The sequence below is a fragment of the Ovis canadensis genome, chromosome 2 (genome assembly GCF_042477335.2).
Source record: "Ovis canadensis isolate MfBH-ARS-UI-01 breed Bighorn chromosome 2, ARS-UI_OviCan_v2, whole genome shotgun sequence".
Classification (NCBI taxonomy): Eukaryota; Metazoa; Chordata; class Mammalia; order Artiodactyla; family Bovidae; genus Ovis; species Ovis canadensis.
The window spans coordinates 155,173,278-155,197,354 of NC_091246.1; the positions used below are offsets into that span (position 1 = coordinate 155,173,278).

Here is a 24,077-nt window from a genome sequence, read left to right on the forward strand (position 1 = left end):
ACTCTTGCCTGGAAAATCCCATGGACGGAGGAGCTTGGTAGGCTGCAGTCCATGGGGTCGCTAAGAGTCAGACACGACTGAGTGACTTCACTTTCACTTTTCACTTTCATGCATTGGAGAAGGAAATGGCACCCCACTCCAGTGTTCTTGCCTGGAGAATCCCAGAGATGGGGGAGCCTGGTGGGCTGCTGTCTGTGGGGTCGCACAAAGTTGGACACGACTGAAGCGATGTAGCAAGATACCTGGCTACCTGAATAGTAGTTGTCTACACTCATTTTCTACCTCCACTAACCTCACACTGGAAGATATTATAGAATATTATTATTGGGTTCAGCTTCTGAGATGGTCAACAGAGTTCAAGTTTTGCTCGGACCAATTAATTAACTGTGTGACTAGTACAAGTTATTTAAATTCTGAAAATCTCTGATTGTTACCTTATATCAGGAGTAATCACAACTTCTCAGGGTTATATGAAAACTGCTTAGTTAGCACAGAGTCTGGCATGCAGTGAGTGCATTTTAAATGCCACATGGCCTACTTATTCCTTGAACTTCCATGATCTGGCTGCCCCCTCTTCTAGTATTGACACTGCCCCCAGCAAGGCTCCCAGTGACTGTATTGTTAAAGGTGATAAACATTTTTCCATTTTTTAAAAGATAGCATTTTATTTAATTTCGTCAAGGTGTTCCACACTGTGTACCCCTGTCTTGATTAAAACCCAATCTCCAAAATGGGACACACAAGATGAATCACTTGGGTGGGAAAAGAAAGCACTGCAACTTCCATTGACTGTAAGATGCCACCATTATTTTATATATTAGTAATAAGGAAAAACTCTGCCAATTAAATATGATATAACGATCTTGTCATTTACAAGTTTAGTTAATATTTCTTATAAGAACTCATTTAGATTCATGTAAACATACATTTTGGAGAAGGCAATGGCACCCCACTCCAATACTCTTGCCTGGAAAATCCCATGGACGGAGGAGCCTGGCAGGCTGCAGTCCATGGGGTCGCTAAGAGTCGGACACAACTGAGCGACTTCACTTTCACTTTTCACTTTCATGCATTGGAGAAGGCAATGGCACCCCACTCCAGTGTTCTTGCCTGGAGAATCCCAGGGACGGAGAAGCCTGGTGGGCTGCCGTCTATGGGGTCATACGGAGTTGGACACGACTGAAGCGACACAGCAAACATACATTTATTTAGGGAACACAGATGGCTCAGTGGTAAAGAATCCACCTGCCAAACAGGAGACAGGGGTTCGATCCTGGGTCAAGAAGATCACCTGGAGAAGGAAATGGCAATCCAGTCTAGAATTCTTGCCTGGGAAATCCCATGGACAGAGGAGCCTAGTAGGCTACAGTCCATGGGGTCACAAAGAGTCAGATACTACTTAGTGACTAAACAACAACAAAATACATTTATTTAAATGTACACATAATGGTGGTATGATTTGTTGTGACTGAATTCATATATGTATGGACACTGATGTCATTTCAGCTCCCTGGTGGACAGACATTAAAATGGGGGAAATATGCATCTTTGGCTAAGTAAAATATATTTAGTTTATATCTAAAACTTAGAGAAATTAAGTTTTACTAATAGTTACCTATGGATTGAAAATGTTATATGTATATAATCCATAAGTAAACAGACATCTATGAAGATTGTTCAAAGAAAAACCTATTGATTGGATACACGATTTTAAAAGTTAAAAGACCACTGATTTAAACCATTTCCAAGTAATGTGTGTGTTAGTCATTCAGTTCTGTCTGATTCTTTGTGACCCTCCATGGACTGTAGTCCGACAGCTTCCTCTGTCCATGGACTTCTCCCAGCAACAATGCTGGAGTCGGTAGCCATTGTCTTCTACAGGCTCATCTGTCCATGGACTTCTCCAGGCAAGAATACTGGAGTGGGTTGCCATTCTCTTCTCCAGGGGATCTTCCTGACTCAGGGATTGAACCCAGGTCTCCTGCAATGCAGGTAGATTATTTACCAACTGTTTATTATTACTTATCAATCTATTCCCCGGTAGCTCAGAGGGTAAAGCATCTGAGTGACTTCACTTTTCACAACTGAGTGACTTCACTTTTCACTTTCTATTTACCAGCTGAGCCACCAGGGAAGCCCAGGTTTTCTTTCTCCATCTTTTCATCTGTCTTCTTGCCTCCTGTCTCCTCTTCCTCTTTCCTTCCCTTCCATGAAGTTCTTCATTGTTTAGACAGTCCTATAACTTCATCTACTGCCTATAGGCTGATGACTTTCAGATCTGTCTCCAACAGATCGCTCCTGAGTTCCAGACTCAGTGAATTTCTCCACATCCATACCATGAATACTTCAAATTCACCAACTCTGAAAGTGAATTTGTTGTCCCTTAAAATTTGCCCCTCCCTTTATCATAGCAAAGGGTACCATCATTTGAGCTGCCCACTTTAGAAGCTTGGAATTTATTCTTTCAACTCACACTTTACACTTTCAAATATCATACCTTCCAAATGGCTCTCAATTCTGTCACCCGCTCTCCTTCTCCACTGTAACCATTCTAATTTAGGCCCTGGCTACAACAGAAAATATGTTACATTAAAGGCCAATATTTCCATCCACAATGTAAAATTAAAATGAAAAAATAATTTGCATCATTAGTTTATCATGCTAGAGTTACTGAGATAATCAAAATGGTCTGAAACAAAAACATCTGCTGCTAAAGGGTATGTGCCAGAACTCAACACAATATTGTTTTAAGCCGATAATTAACTGGGATGCTGAACTGATTTTTTCTATCCCATAATTTGGTGTCTAGTGACTTAAGTATCTGGCTGTTAGAGAAAATCCCATTATTATTTGGCAAACGATTTTAGACTGGATTGATTAGCCATGAAATGAATGCAGTGATTCGCACAGCTTAAATATGCACGTAATCGTTTAAATATGAGATGACATTGACAGCTTTCCAAATAGTGCTGATATTCTAATAAAGCTATTCACTAACATATATCAGTATAATCCTTATACATTACCATCCAATTTTTTCTTTATAGTTACAGAATTTCCCACTTTTATCTTGACTAAATTCCTAAATCCTTCATTCTAACACCTTTCAGAGGAAAACAATAGAATGGGAAAGACAAGAGATCTCTTCAAGAAAATGAGAGATACCAAGGAAACAATTCATGCAAAGATGAGCACAATAACGGACAAAAAGTATGAACCTAACAGAAGCAGAAGATATTAAGAAGAGGTGGCAAGAATACACAGAAGAACTGTACAAAAAAGGTCCTAATGACCCAGATAACCACCATGGTATGATCACTCACCTATAGCAAGACATCCTGGAGTGTGAAGTCAAGTGGGCCTTAGGAAGAATCACTATGAACAAAGCTAGTGGAGGTGATGGAATTCCAGCTGAGCTAATTCAAATCCTAAAAGGTGATGCTGTGAAAGTGTTGCACTCAATAGGCCAGCAAATTTGGAAAACTCAGCAGTGGCCACAGGGCTGAAAAAGGTCAGTTTTCATTCCAATTCTGAAAAGAAGGCAATGCCAAAGAATGGTCAAACTACTGCACAACTGAACTCATTTCACACACTAACAAAGAAATGCTCAAAATTCTCCAAGCTAGGCTTCAATAGTACATGAATCAAGAACTTCCAGATGTTCAATCTGGATTTAGAAAAGGCAGAAGAACCAGAGATCAAATTGCTGACATCCACTGGATCATAGAAAAAGCAAGAGAATTCCATAAAAACATCTACTTCTGCTTCATTAACTACACTAAAGCCTTTGACTATGTGGGTCACAACAAAATACAAAAAACTCTTAAAGAGATGGGAATACCAGACCATCTCTGCAAAACCTGTATGCAGGTCAAGAAGCAATAGTTAGAACTGGACATGGAAAAATGGACTGGTTCCAAATTGGGAAAGGAGTACGTCAAGGTTGTATAATGTCACCTTGCTTATTTAGCTTATATGCAGAGTACATCATGCAAAATACCAGACTGGATGAAGCACAAGCTGGAATCAAGATTGCAGGGAGAACTGTCAATAACCTCAGATATGCAGATGACATCACCTTTATGGCAGAAAGCAAAGAGGAACTAAAGAGACTTTTGATGAAAGTGAAAGAGGAGAGTGAAAAAGCTGGCTTAAAATTCAACATTTCAAAAACTAAGATCATGGTATCTGGTCCCATCACTTCATGGTAGTTAGATGGGGAAACAATGGAAACAGTGACAGACTATTTTCTTGGGTTCCAAAATCACTGCAGATGGTGACTGCAGCCATGAAATTGAAAGACACTTGCTCTTTGGAAGAAAAGCTAAGACCAAAACCTAGACAGCATATTAAAAAGCAGAAACACTACTTTGCTGATAAAGGTCCATCTAGTCAAAGTTATGGTTTCCAATAGTCATATATGGATGTGAGAGTTGGACCATAAAGAAAGCTGAGCGCTGAAGAATTGATGCTTCTGAACTGTGGTGTTGGAGATGACTCTTGAGAGTCCCTTGGACTGCAAGGAGATCCAACCAGTCCCTCCTTAAGGAAATCAGTCCTGAATATTCATTGGAAGGACTGATGCTGAAGCTGAAACTCCAGTACTTTGGCCACCTGATGTGAAGAACTGACTCACTGGAAAAGACCCTGATGCTGGGAAAAGATTGAAGGCAGGAGAAGGGGCCAACAGAGGATGAGATGATTGGATGCTATCACTGACTCGATGGACATGAGTTTTAGTGAGCTCTGGGATTTGGTGATGGACATTTAAGCCCAGCATGCTGCAGTCCATGCGGTTGCAAAGAGTCGGACAACACTGAGCGACTGAACTGAACACCTTTCATCAATGAGGGGCTGTGGTAAATACAAAATAAGCTACATTGATGATTGCAGGTTTATTGCTAACTTTAGTCTCCTCTTCCAATATTTAGTTTAAGTGCAGACAAGTTTGGTTGGAAAGCACAAAATCCAAAACCACAGTATATAGTTTAAAGAGAAATGCAAAGAATCTCAATTGTACATGGACTTATAGTAATTAAAATGTTTGTCTAGAAAAATTGGAAAATCTGATTGTACCATAAAATATCTCTCACCCTTTCAATGGTAGCTTAGACTTTTCTATTTCCCAGAATGATTTCCCTTATCTCTCATCTCCTCTCTGCTTCCATTGTTGCTGCCCAATTAACACTCTCCTGTCTCTTGCTGGACTTTCCTAACAGCTCTTTCAGTCTTATCCATTTTAAAGGTATCCACAGCTGCCGGAGTCATCTTGTCATCTTTTAAAAATCTAAACCTGGTTATATCTTTGTTGTTTTGTTGTTGTTATTTAGTCACTAAGTCATGTCCAGCTCTTTCGGGACCCCATGGACTGTAGCCCACCAGGCTCCTCTGTCCATGGGATTCCCTAGGCAAGAATACTGGAGTAGGTTGTCATTTCCTTCTCCAAGGTATCTTCCCAACCCAAGGATTGAACCCATGTTTCCTGCATTACAGACGGAGCCAACAGGGAAGCCCATCTTTGTTGTTTTTTTTGGTCAAACCCTTTTAACAGTCTGCAGTACCCAGAGGATAAAGTCCAAGTTCCGCAATGTTGCATACAGAACCTTTTCTTGATGTAGCTCCACCTTACCATCTAGCATCACCTTTTTCTTGATCTAGTTCCACCTTACCCTCCAACATCACATTTGGCCATTTCTGTACCAACAGACCTTGCTCCACTCCTGGGTAACCATTCAGATGTTCTGCACTGTGTGCTGTCTTTATGACACTGCATATACAAGTCTCACTACTAGAAAGCCCTTTACCCCTCTCCATATGGCAACCTTTCTCAGCCCCCAGAGCCTCCTACTCTGGAAAATCTTCCACTACTGTCTAAGCAAAATTAATTGCTCCCTCTTTTAAGCCAGGACCCTGGTGTTAATATGTCTCTACTATGGTTTTTCCAGTGGTCATGTATGGATGTGAGAGTTGGACTGTGAAGAAAGCTGACTGCTGAAGAATTGATGCTTTTGAACTGTGGTGTTGGAGAAGACTCTTGAGAGTCCCTTGGACTGCAAGGAGATCCAACCAGTCCATTCTGAAGGAGATCAGTCCTGGGGTTTCTTTGGAAGGAATGATGCTAAAGCTGAAACTCCAGTACTTTGGCCACCTCATGCGAAGAGTTGACTCATTGGAAAAGACCCTGATGCTGGGAGGGATTGGGGGCAGGAGGAGAAGGGGATGACAGAGGATGAGATGGCTGGATGGCATCACTAACTCGACTGACATGAGTTTGGGTGAACTCCGGGAGTTGGTGATGGACAGGGAGGCCTGGCGTGCTGCGATTCATGGGGTTGCAAAGAGTTGGACACGACTGAACGACTGAACTGACTGACTGAACTGACTGTTGCACTAGAAAGCAAAAATGAAAACCAAGTCGCTCAGTTGTGTCTGACTCTTTGCGACCCCATGGACTGTAGCCTACCAGGCTCCTCCATCCATGGGATTTTCTAGGCAAGAGTACTGGAGTGGGCTGCCTCCACTCCAGTGGAGGAAGTAGGCTTCCTTCTACAGGGGATCTTCCCAACCCAGGGATCGAACCAGGCTCTCCTGCATTGCAGACAGATGCTTTACTGTCTGAGCCACCAGGGAAGCCTGTTGCACTGAATCCTCCTAAATTGTAACTGCTTCTTCACATGTCTCATTTCCCATTAGGCTCAGAGCCACTTGAAGAGGACTGTGTCTTCTCTATTATTTGTATCTCCAATAGTAACGACTAGCTAACAATAATAATAAATGTTAGTGATTACACACTAGGACTGTATCAGGTGCTAATCTGCCTCCCTCACTTAATTCTTACAATACCCCTATATGAAGTGGGTGATTTTATTAGCCCCATTTTATAGATAAAGAAAGTAAAGCAAAGCACAAAGTAGGTGCTCAATAATGTTAATGAATGTTGTCACTTTTAAAAAAATTTAATGGAGTCATATCATCATTGCTCCTGAGAGCTTCCAGAAGCTATCACAGCTGAAAGTGGATATCTTGGTGCAGCAGGGTACATGCAGTGTCCTGAGGCTGGCTATTTGGTTCGGGAAGACCCAGATTATCTGCCATTCTGAATTCAACTCCACATATAATGGGCTTCAAGCCTAACTGCATTGTTTTTTGTTTTTCTTTCACATTGTATAATGACTTTGTAAATCATTTTCCTTTTCCCTGATTTCATCTATACATAATCAACGTGAATCATTGAAATTAATACTTCTTGTCAATTTTCTTAAAATGTCTAACACAGAGGTAAGGTTGCCAGACCTGGGAAGAAAAAAATGCCCACCTCAATACCAGTAACTGAGCAGTTATTATGCTAGTTTTATCTGGTCTAAATCCTCTCTCCAGCTAGGCTCACTATTAAGATGGATTTGAGAGTTATCCTAGATTATAAGAAACTGTTGTTCTGTGAAACTGGCTTTACAATTCTTCAGCTACATCACTGCACATGAGCATATGAACTTAGATTGTTAACCAATATGGATCGTTTCCAGAAAACATTTTCATTTTAACCACTCCAATTTGCTGAGCCCAAATGCATAATAAATGGGTGGGGCGGGGCGAGGGTGTTGGTAGGGGTGGGGTGGCTGGGTGGAAGACCAGAGGCTGGGGTATTTGTAGTTCGAGGATTGGTGCCAAGTCACACAGTTTGTAGCAACTACCTATTGCCCACCGTGAAGCTGGCCCTGCCAGTGAGGGAAAGAAGTGTTACAAAAACACCTTTAGCCCCTATACTAATTCACCAGAGATACCCACAACCCATATTGAAAAGTCACAGAAAAATAAGTTCACTAATAATCTATTGAGTTCTTCTAGGTGAAATCCACACCTCATGTGACATAGACAGGTGAGGAAAAGGGAAAACAGAAGCAGAATAATAAAGTAGTTGAACCCGAGGATTTGACCATCTGGTTCTTCTGTTGGGGGAATCATGCCTGTTATCTTTACTTTGTTCTCAAGATACCTTTGTTATTACAAAAGGCAGTGATGGGGAATTCCCTGGTGGTCCAGTGGTTAGGATTTGGCACTTTCACTGCAGAGGCCTGGGTTCAAGCCCTGGCTGGGGAACTGAGATCCCACAAGCCATGTAACATGACCAGATTTTTAAAAATTACTTAAATAAAAGAAAGCAGTGATAGAATAATAAAAGACCACTTCCCCAAGGGAATGAGTTCAGTGAGTAAAACCAGGGCACATGCCCACATACAAAGAATTCTGCACACTTTTGCATCTATTCCTTTTAATTCTCTCTGCTGCTTCTTGCTCCTGGATCCTGCTGCCTCTTGAATTCTTGCAAACTCTCTGTGTTTTGTTATCCCCAGATCCCTAAGAGAGAGGATCTGATTGGTTCCACAAATCACAATAGTCCCTCCTGAGCAACCTCTCACATCAGGCCTATAGAATCTAACAGAGAGCAGACCATGTCTGTTCATTTATATTCCCACCCTAGTCCCAGCTCTCAGCCCATGACTGATGAGTATAGGAGTATAAATACCTCAGCTCCCTCAACCCTGATGGGATTGTCTGTGATGGGATCCTTATGTCTCCAAACCTCTCTACAGAATAGTTACCAAGTTGCTTTCTGTGGGATTTTGCTTGACATCCCACTCTTGTTTGTCTTCCTTTCAACCTTGTCCCATGTCCCCATTGCTCTAGATTTTTCTGGGAAAAATTCGTATCTCAAGGGTCAGACAGCAGACAAAGTCTACATTCTATTTGAAGACTCTTTTCATCAGGCCACTTTCACACAATTATCCCAGGGCCTGCTTTTGGGGAGCCAGTCTCAGAAAATGCATTTCATATTTTCCTCTTGGGAGTTTTCAATCTGCCCTTCTTAAGAGCCTACTTTATGGATTTTGGCTTACGTTCATAAGAAAAAGCCATTTTACATTCTGCTAAGACATGTAGAGATTGGCTGTCTTTGAGGCAGAAGCCGATCTGTGATCTATTCAGCTGTGATCAGGGGTTCAGGGTCATATGGAACAGAGAGCATCATAATCTGCGCACACCCTTTATCAGGGGCTTGGCCATAGGCTTTGGAAGCCTCTCTGAGATAAGAAGCAGAATCCCAGAGCTAGAAAGCTCCCTTGAGAACACTTTCATATTTATTTGGCTAATGCCTCTTGGGCATAAGTATGGCAAGGTGATAACAACTAAAGGCAAAAATTGCAAACCGTGTATGTCAAATTGAAGAAACCAAAGAGCTCTCAGTGGTGGAAGCGGTATGGAAATGACGATGTCAATTGCAATCATAAAGCAGTACCTTAAAATGTGAAAGACATGGACAAAAGAAACAAACTTGGGAGTATAGTATCAAGAGGGAAAACACACCGACAGGTATGTGCAAGCACACACACATGAGCACGCAAACACACACACACACACATACACACCACCTCTTCTCACTAAGAGCAATTAGAGGTTGAACCACATTTAAGAACCTTAAATGAGAATGGTATCTCCTTAATTTTCCATTAACTCACAGGGGAAGTCTGCCCACCCATGGGGAAGAAACTGATGACAGCTATTTACAAGGCAGCAAGGGTACACCTTTATTTATGGTTGTATTCTGCTTTTAATCTTTGAATTGTTAGGGATCTATCATTTACTCTGTAAACTGCATACAGCAACCTAGTAGGTGATTTGCAGATTAAATCATTTAACTGTAAGAATAATAAAACACTAAACATTCCTTTATACTCAATAACCATTGATACTTATCCTAACTCTCACACAGTCATCACAATATAAACTAACACTACAAAACAGCCATTAAATGAAAGAAATCACAAAACATATAAGGTGCTTTTGAAGGAAATGAGGAAAAACATCCACAAACATTCCTCTACCCAAATTTGTTCATGATGACCTCACATAGCCCAACAGTCCAAACTCTACCCACAAAAGGAAGGGGAAAAAAAAACAGTGTTCTCTAGGGGACAAATGAAGATTTTAATTTTTATTCTAGAACTATTATTCTTTGTTGCCTGACAGGATTTTTTCTTTGAATTAAAAGGAATTGTGTCAGAGAGCAGGGAATAAAAGCTATTAATACTTGGTACCTGCTCCTATGGGGATGGTGAGCATGGGCATAATCATAAAACAAAGGAAAACTTGTTATGTATTCTCATTCCAGCTGATGAAATCAGGGTTGGCCTCAAGGAAGAGGTCTACATATTTGAACCAGACTTCCGAGAGGGACGTACTGTGCTAAGTTGCTTCAGTTGTGTCCAACTCTTTGCGACCCTATGGACCATAGCCCACCAGGCTCCTCTGCCCATGGGATTTTCCTGGCAAGAATGCTGGAGTGGGTTGCTGTGCCTTCCTCCAGGGGATCTTCCTTACCCAGGGATTGAACCTGCATCTCTAAAGTCTCCTGCATTGGCAAGCAGGCTCTTTACACTAGAGCTACCTGGGAAGCCCTAAAAGAAGGATATGACTTCCAAAAAACATGGGGTGAGGGGCAGGAAATAGGAAACTCCAAGGACTCATTCCTGTGACTACCACTTTCCCCTACCACAGGTAACTCCTTTAAGACTTAGCTTCTTTCTCTTTCAGAGCTTCTCATTCATCTGTCCTTAAGAAGAGAAGCAAGAAGCCCAAGTGGATCTTTTTCTTTCAAAAAGAAGTAATTATTTGTTTCTGAAAAGTTTCTCAAATTTATCTTAGTCTCTATTACCACTTCTGCTACTAAAGTTCAGACTTGCATTATTGTTCCCCCTTGACTCTTGCAAGGGTCCTCTATTTCTAGTCTCCAATCAAATTGCTAGCACTCTTAGACCAATATTTTCAAAATAAGGTTCTAACCATGTCAGTCTTTTCACTCAAAACCCTTCAGTGGAACCCAAACAACTGCCAAATTGGGTACATATCCCTCAGTTTAGCATTCAGATCAACACAAATTCTCAGACCAAAATGAAGAAAGGACAATATCATGCTCCCAAAGCAGGAAGACCAGCGTCCAGAGGACATTGTGTTATGTGCAGTTGCAATGAAAAGCCAAATAGGGTTTCTTGTGAAACTTAACAAGCTGGTTCTAAAGTTCATTTGGAAGACCAAAGGGGAAGGAATAGGCAGGATAGTTCTGAAGAGGTAAAAGAAGTGGAATGTTCTCCCTTCCAGAAATTGAGACTTATTCTAAAGTTATAATATATAAAAAGCAATGTGCTACTATTGGTGCAGAGATGGGGAAAATTTTTTTACATGAAGCAATATTCATAGCCCAGATCCTGTCCTTTGAATTTATGGAAATGTCTATATATGACAGAGGTGGCACTAATGAATCAATGAGAAAAAGTTAATGTTGGAATAATTAATTTAATTTAGGGGGGAAAGTTTATCACCCTGTATTTAAATGCCCTCCAGATGGATTAAACATTTAAATGTGTTATACGGAATTTTTGTGTGTACAATAAAATATAGAATAATTTTATGATCTTCGAGTGGGAAAGGATTTATTAAACAAGAGTGAAAAGTATTCATCATAAAGGGAAAGATTTATATATTTAATTCAGTTAGAGTTCAAAACATCTGGAAGATGCCTTAAAAGAAGAAAGATACACATCAAATCTGTAAAAGATATATGTAATACATATAACTGACAACGGTTTGGAATCCAGAATATATAAAGAATGCTTAAAAACCAATAAGAAAATACAAACAAATCAGTAGAAAGATAGTGAAACAAAACTGTCAGTTCACAAAGGGAAAGGCTCAAAAGGCAATAAACAAAGAATATCCAATCAACTGCTGATGACAATGTAGAACAATGGAAACAGAATTCACATTGGTACAATTTTGGTGAGCAATTGGCAACATTAAAACAAGTTGAGTACACATACCTTAATCTTAATCTAGCAATTTCTCTATTTACTGTATATTTTAGAAAAAGTTTCATGCATGTACCCAAGGAGTCACATGGCCACCAGTTTCCTCATCATGTGTTCATCAATTATTAATTCATCCCCACTGTTTTCTTTGGTGTGGAGCTTCTCTAGTTCTCATCCATCTTTTGGGATGCACTGTGGAAGGTGTGGGGGAAAAGATTTTGAACCCTCCAGCTTGCTCTGCTCATAAGTATTACAGTTAAAAAAGAAGCTTTGTTCCTCACATCATATACAAAAAAAAGCTCAAATAGCTTAAAGATCTAAATGTAAGACCTGAAACCATAAACTCCCAGAAGAGAACACAGGCAGGACACTCCTGTGTACAGCAAAGGCAATCATCAATAAAACAACCTACTAAATGGGAGAAATATTTGAAAATGATATGACCAATAAGAGATTAATATCCAAAATATATAAACAGCTCATACAACTCAATATAAAAAAACAATTAAAAATGGACAAAAAACCTAAATGGATATTTTTCCAAAGAAGACAAACAGATGGTTAACAGGCACATGAAAAGCACCCAACATTGACAATTATTAGAGACATACAAACCAAAACCACAATGAAATATCACCTCATACATGTCAGAAGACCACCTTTCACACTCTGGTTGTCCAGGGGTTAAGACTCCATGTTTCCACTGCAGGGGGCACAGATCTGATCTCTGGTTAGGGAATCAAGATCTTGCATACTGTGTGGCCAAATAAAATTTGAAAAGATCTACAAATATATTACAACATTGTCAAGGAAGCAGAGAAAAGGGAACCCTTGTACACTGTGAGAATGTAAATTGGCACAGCCACAATAGAAATCGTCCACTATAGATGTTCTTCAAAAAACCAAAACACAAAAACCATCATACTATCCAGCAATTCCACTCCTGATTATATATATCCAAAAACAAAAACTCTAACTTGAAAAGACACATGCACCCCATTGTTCACAGCAACATTATTTACTATAGCCAAGACATGGAAGTAATCCAAATGTCCCTCAACAAATGAATGGATAAAGACAATAAATATTGGATAAAGTAATATTCCAATATCAATGGAATATTACTCAGCCATAAAAAGAACAAATCTGCTATTTGCAACAATTTTCAACAATGTGGATGGACCTAGAGAGTACTATGCTTTGCAAAATTAATCAAACAGAGAAAGACTAATACTGTTATCACTTACAGTGGAAACTAAAAGAATAAGACAAATGTATTTAACAAAGCAGAAAAAAAAAAAAGCTTGCAGTGATTTCTTACCTGCCTTTGAGTCACAGATCTGCCACTTGCTAACCATCTAACCAAATTTTAATCTAAGTCTCAATATCCTCGTCTGTTAAGGAGGGCTAATAAAATCCACCTCAAAACTAAGAAACTAATATTTTGCAATACCAATAATGAAGCTATAGATTTTATTTCAATTTCCCCAGTTTTTTCACTAATATCTTTTCCCCAAAATTCAATCCAGGATACCACATTATATTTAGTAGGTCCTATCTCCTTAGTTTTCTCCTCTCTGAGACAATTCCTCGATCATTCTCTTTCAGGATCCAGGCACTTCTGAAGAGTAATGGTCAAGTATTTAGCTGAATATCCCTCATCATGGGTTCACCTGAGGTTTTCACATGATTTAACTACAGTTATGGATTTTGAGAAAAAGGTACCACGAAACTGATGAGTCTTATTCATTATATTATACAGAAAGTACATGATATCAACATGCCTTATTCCTGGTGATTTTTGGTTAATGTAGGTTTTTTTTATTTTGTGGTAATTCATTAAGTTACATACTAAATCACTGCATTTAATACATGTATTTGAATACATATTAAGTTAAAGTAACTATATACAGTTATGTATTGTTGTATATCACACATATATGTTATATAACAAAACAATATAAATGTTTTGCTTAAATGTTTTTAATAAAGCTTAAAAACATAAACCACAGAATAGGGAAAGATATTTGTAAGAGTTATAATTGAGAAAGGAATAATTTTTAAAGTATGCAGAGTTTCTACAATCAATAATAAATAGACAACTAATTTTTTTCAATGGTCAAAACACTTGAACACATATTTCACAAAAGTGATATCTAATCAGCCAGTTGACTCATGGAAGAGGTACAATCTCATTAGTCATCACAGAAAAACAAATTAAAATCACAAGAAGATACCACCTCATACACCAAACTGGCAAAACTTAAAAGTCAGAAAATATAAGTGTTGGTTTGACTGCAGAGCTACTAAACTCTTCTACACTGCTGGTTAGAGAGTAAATTGGCAAAAGAACTTTGGAAAATAGTATGAATTATCTGTTAAAGTCTGATAAACCCTGTGACCAAGCAATTCCACCTTTACAATATACTCAAAACAAACACATACACTTGTACATCAGAATATTTGTACAACAGTTCTTAAAGTGCTTTATTTATATTTGTCAAAAACTGGAAACATCCATCAAATGGATAAACAAATTGTGGTATATTTATACAATGGGACATACATAGCAATAAAAATGAAAAAAAGCACAGCCTCACACAACAATGTTAATAAATTTTACAAATACAGTTTTGAATAAAATAAATCAGATATAAAAAAATACATAGATCACGAACCCATCTGTATGTAGTTCAGAAACAGGCAACACCTAAAGGGGTCTATCTGTAAGAGTTCTAACTGTAAAGTAAATCAAGGACATTACTATCATGAAAATGCAAATAGTGGCTACCTCTAGAGAGGAGGGAGGTGTGTATGACTTAAAAAGGGGGGTGGGCACAGAGAGAGTTTCTGGAGGGTTTCTGGAAATATTATACACTTTTGCCTAAGTAGTGTTACATGGACATTCACTATACTATTTCAAATATATTAAGTTTCAAAACATGTATGAGCTAACTGGGGAAATGTTAACAGTATTATGGGATTGTTGTCAATGTTTTTAGGGAGATAATGTACTAAGGTTGGGTATTTTATATGATCCTTTAGTGTGTGCATGTGTGCTCAGCCACTTCCTTCATGTCTGACTCTTTGCAACCCCATGGACTGTTGCCTGTCGGGCTCCTCTGTCCATGGATTTCCCAGGCAAGAATACTGAGTGGGTAGCTATGCCCTCCTCCAAGGAGTCTTCCAACCCAGGGGTTGAACCTGAGTCTCCTGCATCTCATGCACTGCAGGTGGATTCTTTACCCACTGAGCCACCTTTTAGAGATGTGTGCCAACATATCTACAGATGAAATATTTGATGTCTTGAGATTTTATTCAAAATAATCTGTGAAGAGTGGAGAGTGGGTCAGAGCACAGATGAAACAAGACTGGTCATGTATTGATAAACATCAAAGGAAAGAAATGGGAACAGGAATTGTCTCTACTTTGGGTGTGGTTTTTACATTCTATAGGAAAAAGCTTTTTTTTTAATTTAAACATATTCAGAGTCTCTCTTCCTCAGATTCATGGACAGGGAGAGACAAAAAATACTAAAGAAGAGAGAATAAGGATTAGAAGCACAGATATGTTAAGAAAAGGGAGGCTGGCTTTTCTTCCAAGGCTGAGAAAAAGATAAGTTTACAGCAAGAAAAATAGACCTAGCAGCAGCAACCTCTATCCCATTAGCAGGCTTCCCCGGTGGCTCAGAGGTAAAGCAGGAGACCCAGATTTGATCCCTGAGTCAGGAAGATCTCCTGGAGGAGGAAATAGCAACCCATTCTAGTATTCTTGCTTGAGAAATCCCATTGGACAGAGGAATCTGGCTACAGTCTATGGGGTTGCAAAAGTCAGACACAAATTAGCAACTAAACAACAACAAATCCTATCAGCAAAGTAAGAAGCACATTCCTCTCCATGGAGGAAGCCCAGGGGGAGACAGAACTGGGTCCTGAAGAGGAAATAGTTTGAACCATCTTCTTTATGGAGATATAAGTAAGTTGGCAAAACGCAAATAGAAGGTAAATTGGTAATGTCATAGTGTCATACCTTTTGGTACGTGAATTTCTTAGTAGGATTCTCACTATGACACAGTTCACAAAGATTTCTAAAACTTAGTAATCCAGCATTCTTAGTTTCACCCTTAACTAACAGGTTAGGTATTCTGAACTTTGTCCCTGGGCTATAAGTCAGCTTTGGTATATGGTCAGATCACCTCTGATTTCCAAAGCTGAAAAACTTGACCTCCTTTATCTTCTGCTAAAGTTGGGGAAATAACTGTTCTAAAGCACAAAAACCTGATCAGTTTCCCTGAGGAGAAAGGACTCTTGAGCTTTGGTTATTTATCACTGGAGCTGTTGTTTTCTTAGAACAGATTTAGGCAATGGATTTAGTAAACCTGAGGAAAGAGCCTCCAATTACATAAGCAAAAGCAAACATATCACCTCAGTTCTTGCTTGTTTGACAAAACACAGGGAATACATGTCTCTGGCAAAGTCAAAACTTAGCCCTTCATCACATTTTCCTCATCCAGAAAATCATTTGTACCACTACAATTATTCCCTTATTATTCAAAGCATGCATCTTTGCTGAAAATGTCTCCTGGAGAACTCCCACCATGCTTGAGATATTGCACCCCCATCCAAAACACACCACTGATCTTTGCAACACACTCACTCCACCAGGTACACAACTCCTCCCAACACCAGCATCTTCTTGACCTGTGACCCACTCTTGCACCACCATCTCACACCCAAATTTCACCTCTACCCCCAATCAGAAGTAGCTTACCAGCCATAAGGTGCTTTCATCATGTTTTGGACTCTTCCCATGAATCTCAGGGGTCTACAAATAACCTCTTTAATTTTTCTCATATCCACAGTGGTCCTGCACCTTCTGAACCCTCAGTTTCCTCATCTATAAAACGAGAGGGCAGATAATGGACTCCAAGATCATTGCAAGCTCTGTAATTCCACAATTCCTTGCTATCTGTGCATGAGGTTAAGCTGAGCAAGTGACTAAGTCAACTTTGGTTGTCAACGGTCTGTCCAGTTTCTTGTGTCAATGTTCTGTACACACCCTAACAGAACTTTCCTCATCTGAGAATTCTATAAAGTCTGTGAAGGAAGTTCAGTTTACTTTAACAAGAATAATTGTTTAATTTTGTTTTTTGTTTGTTTTTTTAAGTGGATGAATTACAACCTTATCTTTGTACTGTGGTATCTCTGTTCACAACTAGTTCTCATGAGTTTAGTTATGACCAAGAATAAGTGCAGGATCTTTATTATCAAAGTGTAGTGGGAATTGTTTAAAATATATTCTTACACCAAGCCTTGGCCTCCTGGGTCCTCCTTACTACACCTGGGACTATCTGTGGGCATCATCAATTTAAATGCATCCCATGCTGGATCTCCTATTCCACAATACCTTATGCAGTTGAATACGCTCCATTGGGAGTTTTTCTTGTTTACCTCTTACTTACTTTTGGATGCTGTCTCAGGTACAATTTTTGGTAAGTTGAATCAGTGTTGCCAAGGTCCAATAAGGAGAACAAAACCCATGCTAGGTAATTCAATAGCGCTATAACCTTATAGAAGGAACCATCCAAAAGGAGCTAGAAACAAGACAGGGGTTTCTGGTGGGGACTGGACCACAAAGGATGAGACCTCTAGGCCAGAATTGGAACCACAGAGCAGACGTAGCACTTCTAGATGCAGTGGCCAAGCAGAGAGAGGAGAAACACCTCGGGGCCTCCCCATCCCAAACTTCTATCTCTTGCCAACTGCCATTAGCTGAACCTCATCAGAAGGCAGTGGGTGAGGGAACCCAAGCAATGCAAGCAGCCCCTTGGGAGTAAAGGTGGGGAAGGGCAGGGAATGGATCCTAGAGACAACAAATGAATAACCTGTACAAGTACTAGAAAAGGAAACACAAATAAACAAATCATAGGAAAACATGTTCAACCACATTAATAATTAGGGAAGTGGAACTTTAAAGTACCATCAGATACCATTTAACCTCACACCAAAAATGTTAAAAAGCCAAGTGTCAATGGAAATGTTCAGCAGTGGGAACACGTGTGCATATCACTGGAAGTGCAGATTGGGAGGCACACTGACATCATCTAATAATGATGGTGCTGAACATATCCTGTGCTCCTGCAATCCCATTTCTAAGACTTACCCTCCAGGGAAATCCAGCAGTGTGCACAGGAGTTGTGTACAAAAACATTCATAGGAGCATTGCGAAGGACCGCAACCTACCCTAAATGTCTACTAACAGGAGAATGGATAAAGTGTGCTTTATTCTTATGATGGGATACTAAATAAAAATGAATTAACTGTACCTACACACACTAACACAGATGAATATCACAGGCATAATTTTGAGCAAAAAGATAAGTAGGAAAAAACTTTAAATGATCCTATTTACATAAAATTCAAAAACATGCAAAGTTATATATACTGTTTAAGGAATGAATCACATATGGAAAAGTGTAAAGAACAATAATTCAGAGGAGTGTTATTCCTACGTGGGAGTGAGGTGGAGGCCCACAAGCACAGCTACTCTTTTTAAATATGATATATGCTTCATAGTTAAAAACATGACTTTAGAGGTCCTAAAAGTTCATACTCCCTCTCCCTAACTGTAAATGGGAAGAAAACAGCAGTGACAATCACACGCATTTATGTCGTCTTGGTACCTTCGCTATGGCTACCGACCATGACCAAGTTGTTGATATTGTCTGTGTTGCTTCAGTTTCCACAGTGAAGACAATAGTAATAAACAGTAGTGAAGTGAGGATAATAGTAACACTTTCATAGAATGATTATTAGATAATAGAGCACATGGGAAATGCTCTGCAAAATGGCCTGGCACCCAGAAGAAGGCAGATGTCTATTATTCTGCTCACATCATGCATCAGCTTGGAGGGTTCCCCTCTATCTACAATCTACTGAATGGTACTCATCCAAGGCCTGCAGACCCTCCCTTTCATGTGAGCTGATTTCTCCCTCTTTTAAATACTTAGACCTCCTGTTGTCTGAACCATTTATGAGGCATTTATCATATAAAAAGACAGGACATTTATATGAGCTGAAGAGAAATCAGAGTATCCCATGTATTTATTTATTTATTCATTCATCCTTTATGAGGCATTTATCAGGTATTTATTCTTTTATTCATCTAGCATCTCACGGGCTAGTACTTGGGAACATAGAAGCGACTAAAACAAATATAGTCACCACATCCAGGATCTTGGGGCCTAGGGAGGGAGACAGACATTCAACAAATGAGCAGGCATATAATTATTTAATCCAGCTGTTGCTAAGTGCTATCAAGACGAATGTGGGATGCACTGAGAAAGTCACAGAGGGATGTCATAGAGGAAGCTCACCAGCCTGCGGAGTCAAGAAAGATTTTGAAGAAATGACATTCAAGTTGAGACTTAAAGGATACACTGTTTCTATTGTCACCATAGACAATAAACATTTGTTTAGGATCTATAACCTGGGTGGAATGTCTATGCACATGTACTTACAGAAAAAAAACAGCTACAGGAGGTGCCACGCTTTAAGCACCAAATGAACAGAATGTACCTTATACAGATGTTTGGAATCCCCAAGGGTTAGAGACTGTCTTAGAAACACTTTATATAAAACATGAGATTTGAGCAGGGCCTTAACTGGAGAGGTGGAAAACTAAGACAAGGGAGGGAGAAAACAGGCATTCCTGATAGGGGAAAATATAATATATGAATAGAGCTAGGAAAAGGCAGGACAGATTTAGACAGGCTGCTTGACTCAAGGAGTGATATAGGAGGTAATTAAAGACAAAGGGCTGGGTCATGGAGGGGCTTGCTTTATCTTACATGGAATTTTTTTCCTTTTTTGAAGGAATGACTTTCTTTGAGACAATCAAAGAAAGCCTTGGACCCCTCTTTATCAAAAAATAAAAAAGGAAAAGAAGGAAATTGTATTCATAAAGCTGCATACAATTTCAGGGGTTCACCACAGTCCCCCTGAACTCCCATTTAGCAATCCCTGCTATAAGCAGGTAGCACTGAAAGGATGTGAGTAAAGGAAAGGTGGCATATTTCAAACTGTTTAGAAGACTTCACTTGCCTGAGGGTTGGCAGCGAGGTCAACTGAGAAACTGTTGCAGGACAGTGCAAGCTGGAGCTCACACAGCCCTAAACTAACTCTGCTGCTGCTGCTGCTGCTAAGTCGCTTCAGTCGTGTCCAACTGTGTGACCCCATAGACGCCAGCCCACCAGGCTCCTCCGTCCGTGGGATTCTCCAGGCAAGAACACTGGAGTGGGGTGTCATTTCCTTCTCCAATGCATGAAAGTGAAAAGTGAAAGTGAAGTTGCTCAGTCGTGTCCGACTCTTAGCGACCCCATGGACTGCAGTCTACAAGGCTCCTCCATCCATGGGATTTTCCAGGCAAGAGTACTGGAGTGGGGTGCCATTGCCTTCTCTGAAACTAACTCTAGGCATTCATTAATAAAGTAAACTAATATTTAGTGAGAGCTCGCTCTGGGACAGGTCTGGTGCTCAGTGTTAATGAAAAAGATCAGATCACTGCTCTCAAGGAGCTCCAAGCTAGACAGGATGAGAAAGGTAAGCAGTCACGGATGTGGAGGGAATCAGAGCAGCAACAGATTGCCTTACCCAAAACTTTACACAGCCCGTTCCACAGAGAATCAAGTCAACATCATTAATATCACGTTCAAGGCACTTCATCTTTCTGCTGTCATTTCCACTTAGGTCCCAACGACAGTTTCTGTCAACACACACCTGCATCCCGCAGGTCGACCACACTAGACTCTTTGTCTTCTGAGACTGTTTTGCCTTTTCCTGCCTCCGTTCTGTCACTATGTTCCTCCCACCAGCTGTGCCTGGTCAAGTGCCTACCTATTACCCATAGCTTCCCTGGTAGCTCAGATGCTAAAGAATCTGCCTTCAATGCAGGAGACCCCGCTTCGAACCCTGAGTCGGGAAGATCCCCTGGAAAAGGAAATGGCAACCCACTCCAGTATTCTTGCCTGGGAAATCCCATGAACAGAGGAGCCTGGCAGGCTACAGTCCATAGGGTTGCAAAGAGTTGGGAATGATTTAGCGACAAAACAACAAGGCCCAGCTGAGGTGTTGCTTTTCTGGCGTCTCCCTATTCATTCTGCCCTGAGTTAACTGTGCGTGCCTCAGTCTCCCCCAATACTCACTAAGCTGGAGCGGGCGGGTGTCCTCCTTTGATCTCCTGCTGGGATGGGCCCAGTTTCCTGTACTGGCAGGTGCTCAGTATACACACTGAACTGAAAGGCAACTGCCTGGGGCGAGATCAGGGCCGATGGAGAGTTGGGAGTCATCAGCCAAGCCTTAGTGGTTGGAATCAGAAAAGGTAGACTTCCTGTTCACTTCCTCCTGGAAGAATTCACCCTGCGGGGAGGACGGAAGGTCATCCCAGGCACACACCATGCACTTAGTAAATACAGGTTTAAAAATATAGGACATTCATACCCAGGTAACTCTGATCACCTATTTATGATAGCTGTTATAGTGAGAGCTTGGGGCTTCCCAGGTGGCGCTGGTGGCAAAGCACCCGCCTGCCAGTGAAGGAGTCGTAAGAGACTAGGGTTTGATCCCTGCGTCAGGAAGATTCCACAGAGGAGGCATGGCAACCCACTCCAGTATTCTTGTCTGGAGAATCCCCGTGGACAGAGGGTCTGGCGGGCTACAGCCCATGGGACCTCAAAGGGTGAGATACGACTGAAGTGACTTAGCACGCAGGCAACTCAGATCACCCTATTTATAATGATATCAGTTCCCACAAGCTGAGTATGAAGTCTCCTCTCACAAAGACCAGTTTTGGATGCAGACTTCTAGAGGATTCCACACTTCTAGTGGATATAATTGTTTAATTATTAAGAAAAGAGCTTACTTGTAAAGGCCAAACAGTTATACGACTTAGTCCTCCTTGGAAGTCTTATAGGGTCACTCAAATAGCTCTTGCATGTAATACTTTAACGAGTGCGGGTGCAACCTCATTGACCCATCACCTCACCTTTGTTTGCACTATCAAATACTCAGGACGGTGCCAAGGACGACTGAATTCTTTGGGTCGATCACAGTCGCAACAGGATGGGCGCACATTTCGCTCTTTCGGGTACGAGGGGATGCGGGTGCCTTTCCAGGCCAGCTGCGCGAAAGGAAGAGAAGCCGTGCCTGACTGAGGTGCGTTAGGCAGACCACCCACCAGGGCGGTGCCAAGTCCCAGCCAGGGCCGCATCTCCTCAACTTTACTGAAGACGCGGCGGGGCTTCCCCCTGGCCCGCTAGTCTGCGCGGCGCTCTGCTCCCGAGCCTAGCGGGGCAGCGCACCGCAGGCGCGCAGCGCTCTTCACGCGCAGTCCTCCCGCCCGGTATCCCGCCCGCTACCTCCGGGCCCCGCCCGCCCCGCCCTGGGACCCACGACCGGCCGATCCGATTGGCCGAGCGCAGCGGGGGCGGGCCCGGGGCGCCCCGGGAGGCCGGGGCTTGGGGGCAAAGGCGGCGGAGGGGCTGACCTGGCGCACCCGCAGGGCTGGGTGCCGCGCGCCCCCGCAGACCCGACTGAAGCGCCGGGGCCGGCTCAGGATGAGGACGCGCTGGGCAGCCCCTCGCCGTGCGGCGGAGCTGCTCATGCTGCTCCTTCCGGGCTTCGGGCTGGTGGAGCCCTCTGACCGCTCAGGTAACCGCGGGCGCGTCCGCGGGCCGGCCGGCTAGGGACCTCGACGGCGCCGGGTCGGCCGACTGTCCTTGATTCGGGTTCGGCTGCGCGCCGGGGTCCTGTCACCTCTGCTGGGCAAGTGAGCGGAAGGGAGGTGCGGGGAGAAGGCGTTCCGTTACCCTCCTGTGTCCTGGAGGAGCACGGGGTGGGCCGAGGAGGCGCAGGGCTTTTCTCGTGCGGGGGGCCTGGCGTCCACCGTAGGGGAGGCACCCAGGGTGTTTTCTGAACGAGTCTCCCGCGCCTTCCTCGTCCTCTCCTCTCAAATCTTGCTTCGCTGGGGTTTAGGGCTTCTCAACAGCCCCCTCAGCCCTCACCCACCTCACGCCGCATCCCGCCGTCGCGGCCCTCCTGCGCCCCTTGCCGTCTTGGCCACGCAGTGTCAAGAGGAGCTTCCCACCCACAGCGCCGGAGTGAAACACCGAGTCTCTGACTTCAGTCTTCTCGTGGTGCCCGTCAAAAAGCCATGTCTCCTACAGTGACTGTGGCAAGACTGAGACGATGCCCTCCCGCAGTGCCTCGAGCGGCGACTCTTTCTTCTAATTGGCTTATCGGGCTCCAAACGTTCACCCCAACCCCCACCCCAGAGGTCGAAGTTCCCCCAGTGGAGCCCAGGTTGCTTGCCCAGAGACCTCTTGCCTCTCACTTGAGAAGCAGGAAGAGGAGCAGCCACCCTTCGCTGATGCTCTGAGTAGTGCCTGCCCCACCCCCACCCCTTGGCAGCACCCAAAGTTTGCTTTTAATCTCTCTTTCTGTCTTGGCAAAGGTGTGCTGAGGACTTTGTTTCTTAGTCTGGCTGCTTCACAGACAATTAGTGAGCTGTCCCCACCTACCACTTCTGTCATCTTGTCAGAATGAGGAAGTAGAAGATAGTCAAGGGAGTTTTTGAAAACCTTCAGTTTGCTTATGGTATTTACTTTCTTTGCAGTTAAACTGAGTTACTGTCTGATTGTTCAGATCATGAGTAGCATCATCTTATCTATGTTAAGAACATTATCGCTGATCTTGTTTTGATTCACCCTTCTGCATTCTTCTTTCGGAGAAGGCAATGGCACCCCACTCCAGTGCTCTTGCCTGGAAAATCCCATGGACGGAGGAGCCTGGTAGGCTGCAGTCCATGGGGTCGCTAAGAGTCGGACAGGACTGAGCGACTTCACTTTCACTTTTCACTTTCATGCATTGGAGAAGGAAATGGCAACCCACTCCAGTGTTCTTGCCTGGAGAATCCCAGGGACGGGGGAGCCTGGTGGGCTGCCGTCCATGGGGTCGCGCAGAGTCGGACACGACTGAAGTGACTTAGCAGCAGCAGCAGCATTCTTCTTTGATCCCCCATATTGGAAACTACCAAAAGGCCTTTATTGCTGTGAGAACTCTCTTCTGCCTGTCCCCTTAATCCAGGGAGAAAATGATCAAGGCAGCAGCTAACTGTAATGGAAACACACTAGCCTTTCAATCGCTAAACTTGGCTTCCACGTGC

General features: G+C 42.2%; 1 protein-coding gene and 1 non-coding gene across 4 annotated transcripts in view; both read left to right on the top strand.

Moving 5' to 3' along the window:
• The first annotated feature begins 8,025 nt into the window (after window positions 1-8,025).
• Window positions 8,026-8,097, top strand: TRNAE-UUC (transfer RNA glutamic acid (anticodon UUC)). Its single transcript has one exon. It is a non-coding gene; the product is annotated as a tRNA-Glu (tRNA).
• Window positions 8,098-22,139: 14,042 nt separating this feature from the next.
• The window catches only part of LY75 (lymphocyte antigen 75), a 119,909-nt gene continuing 117,971 nt past the window's right edge, over window positions 22,140-24,077 (top strand). For all 3 annotated transcript variants that reach the window (XM_069577406.1, XM_069577404.1, XM_069577405.1), the window contains exon 1: window positions 22,140-22,564. In XM_069577406.1, coding sequence (XP_069433507.1) covers window positions 22,471-22,564 — 94 coding nt within the window. In that variant the 5' untranslated portion in view covers window positions 22,140-22,470. The remainder of the gene's footprint in view (window positions 22,565-24,077) is intronic.